Below are 14,692 nucleotides of genomic sequence, written 5' to 3' on the forward strand. Positions count from 1 at the left end.
CCCTCTGGACCTGTACTCTGGTCATGAGGCGTGCTTCCTTCCCCTCCTCTTCTTCCCCCATCCCCCGCCCCTGCTCCCCCCCCAGCCGCAGACGCATATGACCTCTGACGGGCCGGGCACCCCCGCCACAGGTGTGCTGACGAGCCACACCCATGGCACGTCTTAAGCTTGTCACAATCCCTCGCCTCGTGTTCCTCAGATCCACAAAATCTGCATTTTCTTGTGCTGCACGTGGCGAATATGTGACCGTAGGCCATACAGCGCCTGCAAAATGGGGGCTGACGTGCATAAAACAACGTCCCCCTGTCAGCCCCTAGGGAGAACATAGCAGGAGGATGGAGGTAGCCACCATGTCCCTTTGGGTCCTCTCTGAGGAGGGCCTGGAAGCCTCTCCTCCCATTCCAAAACCCAAGGGAGTCTTTGAGGTGCCTTGCTGAGGAGTATCTCATGTATCTCCCCAGAAAAGCTCTCACATCTTCGTCCTTAACGTAAGGGTTGTAAATGTTGACAGTTACAACCCTAAAGTTATTCTTCGCCAGGCTTGTTATTTCATAGTGGCTCATCGGCCTCTCACCTCCCACTGCTCTTGCCCTTCTCAGGATATCATCGTGTCTTTCCTCTGTATATAGTGCCACATCGTATGCTCCCTCCAACGAGTTGCCTTGGAAACAAAACACGTCCTCACCGTCAGCTTTAGAATCCCCATTAATATTATCCTTCCAAAAGTTTCGCGTCCTAAAGGCTCCAACTCCTTTTCCTTCCAAGCAAACCGAATCGTGTTGGCCAGCCCAATCCCAGGGACCGACCGTGTTGATGTATTTAGCACCATCTCCGCAAGGAGAATGGCGCTCGTTCTCTTCTTCCAAAACAAGGAAAAAAGAAAAACCAAAGTGACCGAGCCTATCTGGTGAAACTACACAGAGACAGGAACAATCACCCACGAAATACACAGAGAAACCCCGGCTACCTAAATACGGTTCCCAATCAGAGACAACGAGAATCACCTGACTCTGATTGAGAACCGCCTCAGGCAGCCAAGCCTATACAACACCCCTACTCAGCCGCAATCCCAAATACTACACAACCCCAATACGAAACACAACATATAAACCCATGTCACACCCTGGCCTGACCAAATATATAACGAAAACACAAAATACAATGACCAAGGTGTGACAATTGGAGTCAACATGGGCCAGCATCCCTGTGGAATGCTTTCGAAATGCTTTTTTTGGTGTGTATAGGGAGTATGGACAGTATATGAATAGAATAGGTGTGTACAGCAGTAGTTGTATAAGATGAGCCAGGACTAGAATACAGTATATCCATATAAAGTGGATAAAACAGCATGTAACCATGAATAAAGGGACCAGTGTTCAATGTCTCTATGTACATAGGGCAGCAGTCACTAAGGTTCAGCCTAGAGTACCGGAAGGTGGCCGGCTAGTAACACTGACTAAGGTTCAGGGCAAGGTACTGGGAGGAGGCCAGCTAGTGGTGATGGATAAACATTCTGATGGCCTGGAGATAAAAGCTGTTTATCAGTCATGGCTCGGGTTGCTGAGGTCCTTGATGATCTTCTTGGCCTTCCTGTGACACCAGGTGCTGTAGATGTCCTGGAAGGCAGGCAGTGTGCCCTGATGATGCGTTGGGCTGACCACACCACCCTCTGGAGAGCCCTCATCTCTTCTCCTGTCACATATTTTTCTCTCTTTGATCTCTTAGGTATACATTCAAAACAGATCTTTATTGATAGTATGTGACGGCAGACAGATGTGTTTAGGCTTATGGCAGATTGGTCCATTCACTGATCTGTCTGTTAGTGAGAGACAGAGAGAAGCCAGCTAATCTCACTGTTCTCTATTGATCACACACTTAGAGACTACATACTTTGTCTAAACACTATTGATCTCCCTCTCTCTCGTATAGCATGAGGATCAAGAGAATAAATTAAGAGTATAAAAGACACTTGGTGGGAGAGGGATGATGATTTTATTTGTCTTTAGTGTGGAGAGGGAAGCTGTGAGCGTTTCTCAGGAGCACTGTGAGCGTAGGAAGTGAGACTAATGACTGTAATATTGTAGACTTGGGTGCCCTCTACTGGTCACAATGTTACATTGCATCACATCCGATGTAATTACAAAACAGCGTGGGATTGAGTTTGTGTAACTGGCTATCAGGATGTTGAGTAACTCATTCACGTTGCAGCATACTCGATCCTCTCTGTCCCACTATCACCACTAATTGAAAACAATCGAAAGATGCAAAAGAAATCAACAACCTTTAACATTGTCTTCTCATGGATGATTACGACCTAATCTGGATTTTTTGGGGGTATTTGGAATTTTAAGAGAGACTGACAGTTTCAGTAGGGAACTCCTCTCAGTTTTATTGCTTTTCATCACCAGCAATAGACCATGCCTGTATCGGGTGGTGAGGACCCCATGTCCCAGGTTCGTCAGATGCTGAGAGAGTTGCTTGTGGGGAGAGAGAACGCTGAGGGCTTCTTCTGTCTGTGTGTGTCTGTACTGGGACACAACGATACACGGACACATTTCTTGCCGCTCATCCAGCTCCTAGCCACCGATCACAACAGGCTTCACACCACCCTCACCTCCATCTATTTGGAATACTTCTCCAAGGTACGGCTGTTTGTTTGGATGTATGTGTGTGTATGTATATATATATATATAGTCCAGTCATATTCTAAAAGTATTATAGATACTCTGTCTCAACACAATGACATTTGTTAGTTTGATAGTTGTGTGTGTTTTGTTAGTGTTGTAGGCTTAACCTACCCTACTGGAAAATCCAGTTTAGACCAGATCGTATTTTGAGCTGTTCACTGGCTTGAGCTGGTACAGTTGGATTTTCCAGCAGAGTTGTATTTGTCAAGAAGTTAATTACAATGTTAGAGGTTCACTATTTTGAACCTCTAACATTGTAAATCTGTATATATGACTAAAGCTGTAACCGTCTGTTACAGGATGAGGATGATGAGTTGGCAGTGGCTCTGGCTCTGTCCCTATTAGAGGTCAAAGGGCAACAGCAGACCAATACCAAGCCCCTCTTCCCAGACCCTAAACTCCAGGGTCAAACAGACACCCAGGCTACGGCAACTTACAGACCCCAGAATAGCTCCATTCAGAGTCAGTCAGTTTCTCCTAATGGTAGCTCCAGCCAGCCTCCACCAGCCCCTCTGCCCACGGGTGCGAGCTACGCCCAGCTAGCAGCAGTAGGAGGAAGGAGACAGACTCAGGCTCAACACCAAGACTCCACATCACCCAGAAGATCATCTGGACATGGCAGCTCTCCTCAGACAGAGAGACAGAGAGGCCCAACCCAGACCCAGAAACAGACAGACATAAAGCGGTCTAACGTCACTCAGGATGTGTGTGCCTCTATTGCCACTTTGACATCCAATCTCAACCAAACCAAAGATGACGTCACTGTGGTGGAGTGCAAAGTGGACCAATCTGAGAAGCCAAAGCGCTCAAAGAACAGACGTCAGCGGAGGAAGGGGTATGGCCAGCAGGTGGTAGGTGTGCCTCGATGCCCCTCTGCTCCACCCCCTGTGCTGCTGTGGTTCCGCAGGGACCTGCGTCTCCATGACAACCCAGCTGTGATTGGCTCGTTGGAGGCTGGAGGGCCGGTCATCCCCGTCTTTATCTGGTGCCCAGAGGAGGAGGAGGGTCCTGGGGTAACCGTGGCTATGGGAGGGGCCTGTAAGTATAAACATATACATATTATGTCATTATTTCTTTACCTCGGCTTCTGTGTCTCCTGATCTGTGTCTAATCCTTCTCTGTCACATACCAGGTAAAGTCTGGCTGCACCAGGCCCTGTCCTGTCTCAGCTCTGCTCTGGAACACATCGGCAGCCATCTTGTTTTCCTTCAGGCGGATGAGGAGAGAGAGGGGATTGGTTCTTCGCTGCTCGCCCTGAGGAGTCTGGTGAGAGAGACGGGGGCTCAGACGGTGCTGGCTAGCGCCCTCTATGAGCCGTGGCTGAGAGAGCGGGACCAGGTAGTGGTGTCAGCGCTGCAGAAAGACAGGGTGGAGGTTAACATGGTCCACTCCTACTGTCTCAGAGACCCTTATACTGTTACTACTGAGGGGGTGGGACTCAGAGGTATGGTAATACTACTGTTACAACCACTACTACTGTTATTAACATTTAATATGACACAGCAGTAACTCTCTCTCACACACTTTCCCTCCCTCAGGTATTGGTTCTGTATCCCACTTCATGAGTTGCTGTCAGATGAACCCTGGCCCAGGGTTAGGGGTTCCCCTGGACCCCCCCATATCGCTCCCCTCACCCTCTGTCTGGCCCAGAGGCTGCCCTCTGGAGGGGCTAGGACTGGCACGAATGCCCTGCAGAAAGGATGGAACCACAGTCAGTAACCCCTTGGACTGAAGCACATGGGGGTCTGGGTTATTGTTGGTTGTATGTTAATGTGAGTGTCTGTTCCAGATTGACTGGGCGGCTAACATCAGGAGTTCATGGGACTTTAGTGAGGAGGGGGCTCAGTCACGTCTCGAGGCCTTTCTAAATGATGGTGAGACGCACACATTTCCCTTTCTCTACTCAGAATTAAACTGCCCTACAGAATAGATATGTTATGTGTGTGTACATATTCCAGGTGTGTACAGATATGAGAAGGAATCAGGGCGTGCGGATGCCCCCAACACCAGCTGTCTGTCTCCTTACCTGCACTTTGGCCAGCTGAGTGCTCGCTGGCTGCTGTGGGACACTAAAGGGGCGCGCTGCCGATCCCCCAAGTTTATGCGAAAACTGGCCTGGAGGGACCTGGCCTACTGGCAGCTAACATTGTTCCCAGACCTGCCCTGGGAATCACTCAGACCACCATACAAGGCAAGGACCGGGTTAACACTAGCTCTAGCACTCTCTTCCTAGTTTGTATCCAATGAAAGCGGGACACTCACTCTCTTCTTGGTTTCTGTCCAATCAGGCCCTTCGGTGGAGCAATGAGAGGGGTCATCTGAAGGCATGGCAGAAGGGCAGGACAGGTTATCCTCTAGTAGACGCTGCAATGAGACAGCTGTGGCTGACTGGATGGATGAACAACTATATGAGACACGTAGTGGCTTCTTTCCTCATAGCTTACCTCCATCTACCATGGCAGGAGGGATATCGCTGGTTCCAGGTGAGACTCACACACACACACGGTCACACACACACAGACATACACACCAGACTATAGAGATTTGTCTGTTTAATGAAAATGTCTACTGCAACGAGTCGGCAGCTCTGGATGTTCAGCTTACTCAGGACCAGGCCCCTAGTCCCTGGGAATCGAAAGAGGAAGCGGCACCGAAAGGCAGGCGAGGCGGCATCCTGACAAAAATAAGTTAGCCGGCAAATAGACGTACACTGAACCCAGGTGAAAGCTATGATCCCTTATTGATGTCACTTGTTAAATCCATCTTTTTTAATGCTTCGTTCAAAACAACTGGGAACTCGGAGCTGGGAAATCGCTGACTCCCGACTTCAGTGCGTTCAAGGCAACTGGAAAATCGGAAAGAAACTAGCTCCAACTGGGAAAATTAGTTGTGATCGGTCATCCAACTCGGAATCCCATGTGGGAATCTGGCCTCTTTCTAGAGCTCCGACTTTCTGAACTGAAGATCACTGACATCATGATTCGATCTAGTTTTTTTTCCGAGTTCCCAGTTGTCTTGAAAGCACCATAATACTGCACAAATGATCGAAATGACCGGCTACTTTGACACTGACAAACTGAGAATCTGAGACGAATCTATGAAAACGACTTTGTCTTGAATCCATCAATAGCCTTGGCCTAGTTGTGTGGAGACACATTATTGTAGGCTACAATATTAGGAAATTATAGTCCTAAAAAAGCTTTCCAGCTGACTCACACAATGATGCACAGTTCACTCACTGGTGAAGGCCTATGCGCTCGTGCCTCTCTCTAACTCTACCTTTGGTAAATGTATTTAAATTTCTCATGTGTGCCGCAGTTCCTCTCGAACTCTTTGCGCAGCTATAATTTTATAAGGGAAAAAAGTATGAAGTGCAATGCTGGAGAGATGAGAGTTGCAGGCTTATGTCTATCAGAGCAGAGGGAGAGAGATCATAGAAAGTTAATCTCATTCTATTTCTATGAGAGATAGGGGGGCAGGAGAATTAACCAAGAGGCAACTCGAATGAACTTTGAACGCGTTCACTATCATTTTAACATTGCAAAAAGTGAAAATTATTTTTCACACCACGAGAGGTACCGTGGATCCGGCTCAAATTAAGCACTGCTCAAAGTACAGCTCGCTGGTTGTTCTATGCTTTGTCAAGACCGGGCGGCAGACTTGGGTAAGATGAAAGGAGGAGGGGTGTGTCTTTTTGTTAACAGCTTATTTGCGATCTCTAATGTTAAGTCTCGAGTTGTTGCTCGCCCTAGTTAGAATACCTAATGATAAGCTGCAGACCATAATATTGACCAAGATATTTATTTTTCATAGCTGTATATTTACCACCATAAACTGATGCTGGTAATAAGACCGCACTCAACAAGCTGTATAGGGTCATAAGTAAACATCCGCACTGAACTAAAGGATAGAGCTGCCGCTTTCAAGGAGCGGTACACCTATCCGGATACTTATTAGAAATCCTGCTATGACCTCCAACAAGCCATCAAACAGGCAAATCATCAATACAGGACTAAGACCGATGCGTACCAGGCCGGCTCTGATGCTTGACGGATGTGGCAGGTCTTGCAAACGATCATGGATTACAATGGGAAACCCAGCAGCGGGCTGCCCAGCGACGCTAGCCTACCAGATGATCTAAGTTACTTTTATGCTCACTTCGAGGCAAGCAACACTGAACCATGTATGAGAGCACGAGTTGTTCCGGACGACTGTGTGATCTCTCTCTCTGTAGCTGATGTAAGTGGGACCTGATGCGTACTCTTCCCCCTTTAGGAGGCTTAAAAAATTTGGCACAGGCCCTCAGATCCTCAAAAAGGTCTCCAGCTACACAATTGAGAGCATCTTGACTAGCTTCATCACTGCTTGGTACGGCAACTGCAAGACACCTGACCGCAAGGCACTACAGATGGTGGTAAGTACAGCCCAGTACAGCCCAGTACATCACTCGGGCAAAGCTCCCTGCCATCCAGGACCTCTATACCAGGCGGTGTCAGAGGAAGGCCCAAAAAAATGGTCAAAGACTCCAGCCACCCAAGTCATAGACTTTTTTTCTCTGCAAGCGGTACCAGTGCACCAAGTCTGGAACCAACAGGACCCTGAACAGTTTATAATCCCAAGCCATAAGACTGCAAAATAGCTGATGAAATGGCTACCCGGACTACCTGCATTGACCATTTTTGCACTAACTCTATGCACATACAGTGGACTCACTCACCCATACTTACACCCCAACACACACACACTACAAATGCCCACACATGGATACTGATGCCACACACTCACCACACACTGCTGCTGCTGCCTATCATCTATCCTGTTGCTTTGTCACTTTACCCCTACCTATATGTACATAGTGTCTACTGCAATAACCTCATACCCGTGGACCTCGACTCGGTTCTGGTACTAACTGTATAAAGTCATGTTATTTTTGCTTGTTATTGTTATTCACAGTGTCGCTATTTCTATTATTTATTTTTTACTTTGTCTTTAACTCTGCATTGTTGGAAAAGGACCTGTAAGCAAGTATTTCATAGTTAGTCTACACCTGTTGTTTACAAAAGCATGTGACAAATAACATTTTATTTGATAATAACATTGGACTGTGTGTGTGTAGGACACTCTTGTGGATGCTGACGTGGCCATAGATGCCATGATGTGGCAGAATGGAGGCATGTGTGGTCTGGACCACTGGAACTTTGTCATGCACCCTGTTGACGCAGCCATGACCTGTGACCCTTACGGAAGCTATGTCAGGAAGTGGTGCTCTGAGCTGGCGGTGCTGCCTGATGACCTCATACACAAACCCTGGAAGTGCCCAGCCTCCATGCTGCGCCGTGCTGGTGAGAGACAACAGAACCAGCCTTATCCTCCTAATCTTAACTTAAACTTCCAGAATTTTCCCTAACATTATTGTAATAATAATACCATAGCCTTACCCTTATCAAACTGTTGAGTTACCATAGCCTTACAATAGCCATACTGTAGCTTTTACCACTAACCCAACTCTCATGTATAGACTTGTTGGTGTTTAACTCCCCTTATCCATCTACACTTTAGCTAAACCTCAGCACTCTCCCTCTAGGTGTAGTCCTAGGCCAGTCCTACCCAGAGCGTGTGGTGACAGATCTGGAGGAGAGGAGGAGCCAGTCTTTGCAGGACGTGGCATTGGTGAGGCGGCGTTTTGGGGAGTACGTGGACCCCTGCTCGGGGTGCGACCTGGTCCCCCTGCCCCCCCGCCTGGTCTCGGAGGCCATGGGTGTACGTCAACTCACTGCTTCTAATCATATTATGTCTCATGTGTGGTCCTCAGTACTGTCTTTCCTGTTTGATTTTATTCTTTGGCCACATAGCTTCTGTATGCCTTGAGACAATTCTTTAAATATACAAATGTCACATTGTGAACTAAATTGAGTGAGTGACAGCTTCTCTCCCTTTGTCAGGGAGGTATGGTCAACACAGGTGGGCAGTTCCTCCTGCCTGTTATCACCCGTATGGAGTTCAAGCACCAATCAGAGGATCCAGACGCGGACGCTGCCTCTAACCCCTATAACGCCGTTCTGAAGGGCTACGTGAGCCGCAGGCGGAATGAGACCATCGCCTTCCTGAACCAGACAGACTTCACAGCCAGCGTGATAAACGAGGGAGCAGAGAGGAGGGAAAGACAGGAGCAAGACCAGAGGAGGATGGAGGGACTTCCACGCCCCCTTGCAGTTGAACGAAGGGGAAAGAGGACCCCCGCTGCCAAGGACAGGTTCCCCACAGTGCCTGGGAGAGTGGCTACTTCTCACAGATGACCATAAGGGCAGGGGCTAAAGGTTCGATAGAGCCACTGTGGTGCCCAATGGCCTTTCCTCAATTGATTTGCTTAACTTCTGCGTCCTTCCTCACCTACTTTTGAAAATGGTCAAAGGTAAATCAAGGAGACGCGGGGAAGTGAGGGAATGTGGACTAAAATGTGTTTGTATCAATTGTCTCTCCTTCATTCACATGTCATCAGCCAAATTGTTTACAGTGGATAACAAAAAATAAATGTGTAAAGTGATCAAAATGAATTAAGTTAGTTGTGCAAGACATTTTTTTGATAAACAATATGCTACTTACCATTTTTAAACGTATGCATGCTTTTCTGTTCCGACAAAACAAAAGCTGATTCAACTGGGGTGTGGCAGATTTAAAAACTCCAGTAGGATACATGACTATCCCCGATTATTTTTTATTTCACCTTTATTTAACCAGGTAGGTTGGTTGAGAACAAGTTCTCATTTATAACTGCGACCTGGCCTCGATAAAGCAAAGCAGTGCGACACAAACAACAACAGAGTTACACATTGAATAAACAAACATGCAGTCAATAATACAATAGAAAAAGTATACATACAGTGTGTGTAAATGAGGTAGGATAAGGGAGGTAAGGCAATAAATAGGCCATAGTTGTGAAATAATTAATATAGCAATTAAACACTGGAGTAATAGATGTGCAGCAGATGGATGTGCAAGTAGAGATACTGGGGTGCAAAAAAAACAACTGGGAATGAGGTAGTTGGGTGGGCTATGTACAGGTGCAATGATCAGTAAGCTGCTCTGACAGCTGATGGTTAAAGTTAGTGAGGGAGATATGACTCCAGTGTCAGTGATGTTTCCAATTCGTTCCAGTCATTAGCAGCAGAGAACTGGAAAGAAAGACAGCTAAAGGAGGAGTTGGCTTTGGGCATTGACCAGTGAAATATACCTGCTGGAGCGTGTGCTATGGGTGGGTGTTGCTATGGTGACCAGTGAGCCGAGATAAGGCAGGGCTTTGCCTAGCAAAGACAGATTACCTGGAGCCAGTGGGATATGAAGCGAGGGCCACCCAACGGGGGCATACAGGTCGCAGTGGTGGGTAGTATATGGGGCTTTGGTGACAACACGGATGGCACTGTGATAGACTGCATTCAATTTGCTGAGTAGAGTGTTGGAGGCGATTTTGTAAATGATCAAGGATCGGTAGGATAGTCAGTTTTACGAGGGTGTTTGGCAGCATGAGTGAAGGAGGCTTTGTTGCGAAATAGGAAGCCAATTCAAGATTTAATTTTGGATTGGAGATGGCTAATGTGAGTCTGGAAGGAGAGTTTACAGTCTAACCAGATTTGACACACTGAACTCTGAGTAGTAGTTGGTGAACCAGACGAGGCAGTCATTTGAGAAACCAAGGAGGTTGAGTCTGCCAATAAGAATGTGGTCATTGACAGAGTCGAAAGCCTTGGCCAGGTCGATGAAGACGGCTGCACAGTATCGTCTTTTATCAATGGCAGTTATGAAATTGTTTAGGACCTTGAGCATGGCTGAGGTGCACCCATGACCAGCACGGAAACCAGATTGCCTCGCGGAGAAGGTACGGTGGGATTCGAAATGGTCGGTGATCTGTTTGTTAACTTGGCTTTCAAAGATTTTAGAAAAGATTGGGCAGGATGGATATAGGTCTATAACAGTTTGGGTCTAGAGTGTCTCCCCCTTTACAGTGGGGTATGACTGAGGCAGCTTTCCAATCTTTAGGGATCTCAGACGATACGAAAGAGAGGTTGAACAGGCTAGTAATACGGGGTGCGGCGGATCATTTTAGAAAAAGGGTCCAGATTGTCCGGTTCAGCTGATTTGCAGCTCTTTCAGAACATCAGCTATCTGGATTTGGGTGAAGGAGAAATGGGGGAGGCTTGGGCAAGTTGCTGTGGGAAGGGGTGCAGAGCTGTTGACCGAGGTAGGGGTAGCCAGGTGGAAAGCATGGCCAGCCGTAGAAAAATGCTTATTAAAATTCTCAATTATCGTAGATTTATCCGTGGTGACAGTGTTTCTTAGCCTCAGTGCAGTGGGCAGCTGAGAGGAGGTGCTCTTATTCTCCATGGACTTTAGTGTCCCAGAACTTTTTGGGACTTTGTACTACAGGACGCACATTTGTTTGAAAAGGTAGCCTTAGCTTTCCCAACTGCCTGTGTATATTGGTTCTAACTTCCCTGAAAAGTTGCATATTGCGGGTGTTATTCGATGCTAATGCAGTATGCCACAGGATGTTTTTGTGCTGGTCAAGGTCACTCAGGTCTGGAGTGAACCAAGGGCTATATCTATTTTCACTTCTACTTTTAAAGAATCACCAGGCATCCTCTACTGACGGGATTAGGTCAATATCCTTCCAGGATACCCGGGCCAGGTCGATTAGAAAGGCGGAGCGTTTGACAGTGATGGGTGGTCTTTTAACCGCGGACCCATTAAGGACGCAGACAATGAGGCAGTGATCGCTGAGATTCTGGTTGAAGACAGGTGTATTTAGAGGGCAGGTTGGTCAGGATAATACTGATGAGGGTGCCCTTGTTTGCAGATTTAGGGATGTACCTGGTAGGTTCCTTGATAATTTGTGTGAGATTGAGGGCATCTTAGATTGTAAGACAGCCAGGTTATTAATCATATCCCAGTTTAGGTCACCTAACAGTACGAACTCTGTAGATGGGGGGCAATCACTTCACATATGGTGTCCAGGGCACAGCTGGGGGCTGAGGGGGGTCTATAAACAAGCAGCAACAGTGAGAGACTCATTTCTGGAAAGGTAGATTTTTAAAAGTAGAAGCTCCAACTGCTTGGGCACAGACCTGGATAGCATGATTGAACTCTGCAGTCTCGCTCTGCAGTAGATTGCAACTCCACCCCCTTTGGCAGAATATGTTGAAGTTGGGGGTGGAACTGTCAGAATTTTTTGTGGCCCTCCTAAGCCAGAATTCAGACACGGCTAGGACATCAGGGTTGGTGGAGTTTGCGAAAGCCGTTTTATTCACTAACTTAGGTAGGTGAAAGGTGACTATAGAGGAGGGGAGGACACTTCCATTCACCTACTAACAAATTGACATCTTATCAGTTTAGTGGCTTTTTCACGTTTGGGAAAAAGTCCATTGGAAGACTGTCCTTCCCGCCTCGATAGCCACCGGTTGGTGAGGAAGCACAAGTGTATCCTACCTCAAGAGTTTTGATATCTGGTAGTCCCCCTTTGAATCAGATAATGTATTGTCAGAGGAGGAAAGAATGCACACATTTAAAAACTATATGCTACTTATCCTTTTATCTATAAAATGTCTTGCACAACTTATCACTTTACACATTTTGGGATCCACTTCTGTAAACAATTTGCCTAATGGCGTGCGAGTGGAGAAGCTTCTCATTTCATACAAGCACATTTTTCCAGACGCCTCTCTTCGATTACTTGACTTTAAAAAAAAAAGAGGCGAGGATGGAAGCGAGGACGCAGGAGATAAGCAAACCTAATTGAGAAAAGGCCCAGAATTGAGAAAAGGCCAAGATCACAGAAGGTGGAGGATGGATTTTTACCAAATGAGAAAATGCCAAAGACTACCTTGGTAGTTACAAAACTGTTTCAAAATGGGTGCATGTTGCAGGTCATGCAATCATGCTGCAACATGGCAGGAACCACATTAAGGGTTATGCTGTAACAGGAACAAACTGCTGTTTACACAAATGTATTTAAATGAGTCATTTACCAAAGCTATTTATAATAACATTCTGTAATGGAGGCTGAAGGGGGGTAAAGTTGAAAAAGTTACAGTACTAATACATTCAAAGTAAACACACGTGTACGTTTTATTTTTAAGTCTCCTCGATAGTGCCAGTACATGCAGAGGCGCAACATACAGTAGAAACTAGCCTGCACTAGATCCAAAGTGCTTTATTGTTAGTCCCTTCCCTCTACTCCCTTAGCACACAGACTGATCCAGCTGTAATTGATAGAGTGAAATTGAGGACTATTTTTCAGAGTATTCACAATCTTAAGTTCCTCATACCCTGTGCTCGGGGCAGGCCTTGAGCACCAGAGGAGAGATTGAGGATGAATCTTAAAAGCCTTTTCCTCAATTCCTCAAAACAGAGTGAAACCCTCTGATTTGTTTTATTAAAGAGGCAGAGAACAGACACAAGGAATCAAGGAAAAGACTTGAGATTCTTCCATAGGTTGCATCAGGACTCATCAGGAGTCGTACAGTATCACTCATCCACATACTGTACACGTCACAGGTGTAAGACACTTGTCCTCAGCATCTCCATTAAGTCAGTCATTACCAGTACAACAAAGACTTAACATTCAGAGCACAATAACACTGGCAGGTCAATACGGATGAGCTCTGCAGTCTCTCTGGCATCTGTTGGTTCCCCGGTGTAGTGTCATGGCACAACTGGTGCACTTCCTCTACTAGTGATTGACAGGCAGGTGAGGGGGTGATAAGGGTTGGGGCTAGGCTGTGCTAGTCCTCTATGGATCGGATGTATCTCTCATAAGCCTTCTCATCCATCAGAGCATCTAGCTCCTTAGGGTTGGCAATGGTCATCTTCATCAGCCAACCTGTCCCAGCAGGGGTTACATGTCAGAGGTTAGCCTAGACATCGGCCCTGTTTGAATATTCTTTCTTTCCTTAAAATAGTCACTGATGTGTGCACGTGTAGACTAGAGCATGCATGCATGTCTGCAGGTGTAGTGTGTATGTATGCTCACCGTCTTTGTAGCAGGACTTGTTGACAAGGCCGGGGTTGTCTGCAAGGAGTGTGTTGACCTCTGTGACTTCCCCAGTTAGAGGAGAGTACAACTCACTAGCTGCTTTCACACTCTCCAATGCTCCAAACTCATCTAAAAAATGACAGCGATGAGTCAGGTCATGAATAGGTCTTGGGGAAGGGTGACTAGTATAACCCTAGAGGACCAGCAGTTGCGTTACCCTCCTTACATGTCTGTATGGTAGTAATTGCTCCTTACCAGTCTGCGCCAGCTGCGTGCCAATCTCTGGTAGTCCACAGTACACCACATCTCCTAGAGCCTCCTGCATGACAGATTTAGATAATGAGAAATTAACCAAATGTGTCACTTCATGATCCGTGTGCCACAACACACGCTAACATTGGGTAGTTAAGACCACAGGTCCCAATGCGGCTCATACGAACCAGTGGGAGCATAGGCTCGTGAGAACTCACCTGAGCAAATTTGCTGATGCCAACCGTTCCTACCTCTCCCTCTACTCGTATCCATTCGTGTTTGTCTGTGAATTTAAGAGCTGCGGAATTCAGGAGAAAAGTCAAATTAGTTCGAGTACACAAACGTAGACACAAACCGAAAAACAGTTATAGCTACACGCTTAACAAACTACGTTACGGTCGTGCTATGCGTTCTTGCTATGAACCACCTACGTTACGAGGTCCACAAGCCAAGTAACGTTACCTGATGAGAGTCGGGTGGTAGTGGACAAAGTCCGTCGTAAGTATGCCCTGGATACCAGCCCAGAGGGAGGTAGCTGTGCCAAACGGCAGAGCAAGGCAGAGGTAAAGTTGGAAGACAAGCAACGTAGCATCACACATGTAGCCATTATCGTCGCGTCTTGACGACTGCAGTGACTGTCGCCTTTTTTAGACGTCATCATCTCAGACGCCACTAGGGGCGCGTTCAGCAGGCATAACGTTATGAAACGTTAGAGTTACAAATAGCC

General features: G+C 46.8%; 2 protein-coding genes across 2 annotated transcripts; one reads left to right on the forward strand and one right to left on the reverse strand.

The window, feature by feature from the left end:
* Positions 1 to 2,055: 2,055 nt before the first annotated feature.
* On the forward strand, positions 2,056 to 9,241 carry LOC118401172 (deoxyribodipyrimidine photo-lyase-like). Its single transcript, XM_035798461.2, has 10 exons — positions 2,056 to 2,642; positions 2,987 to 3,725; positions 3,820 to 4,131; positions 4,226 to 4,398; positions 4,477 to 4,561; positions 4,646 to 4,878; positions 4,976 to 5,170; positions 7,804 to 8,029; positions 8,272 to 8,447; positions 8,630 to 9,241. Exons 1-10 carry the CDS (start codon positions 2,418 to 2,420, stop codon positions 8,981 to 8,983), a joined length of 2,718 nt encoding a protein of 905 aa, XP_035654354.2. The 5' UTR covers positions 2,056 to 2,417; the 3' UTR covers positions 8,984 to 9,241.
* A 3,540-nt stretch (positions 9,242 to 12,781) lies between these two features.
* On the reverse strand, positions 12,782 to 14,659 carry LOC118401173 (glycine cleavage system H protein, mitochondrial-like). The gene is made up of 5 exons (XM_035798462.2): positions 14,428 to 14,659; positions 14,184 to 14,263; positions 13,969 to 14,032; positions 13,711 to 13,842; positions 12,782 to 13,560 (listed from the first exon to the last, which is right to left on the reverse strand). The coding sequence occupies exons 1-5, from the start codon at positions 14,624 to 14,626 to the stop codon at positions 13,463 to 13,465; spliced, it is 573 nt and encodes a 190-aa protein (XP_035654355.2). The 5' UTR covers positions 14,627 to 14,659; the 3' UTR covers positions 12,782 to 13,462.
* Between the last annotated feature and the right edge of the window lie 33 nt (positions 14,660 to 14,692).

The sequence above is a fragment of the Oncorhynchus keta genome, chromosome 22 (assembly GCF_023373465.1).
Source record: "Oncorhynchus keta strain PuntledgeMale-10-30-2019 chromosome 22, Oket_V2, whole genome shotgun sequence".
In the NCBI taxonomy this organism is placed as follows: Eukaryota; Metazoa; Chordata; class Actinopteri; order Salmoniformes; family Salmonidae; genus Oncorhynchus; species Oncorhynchus keta.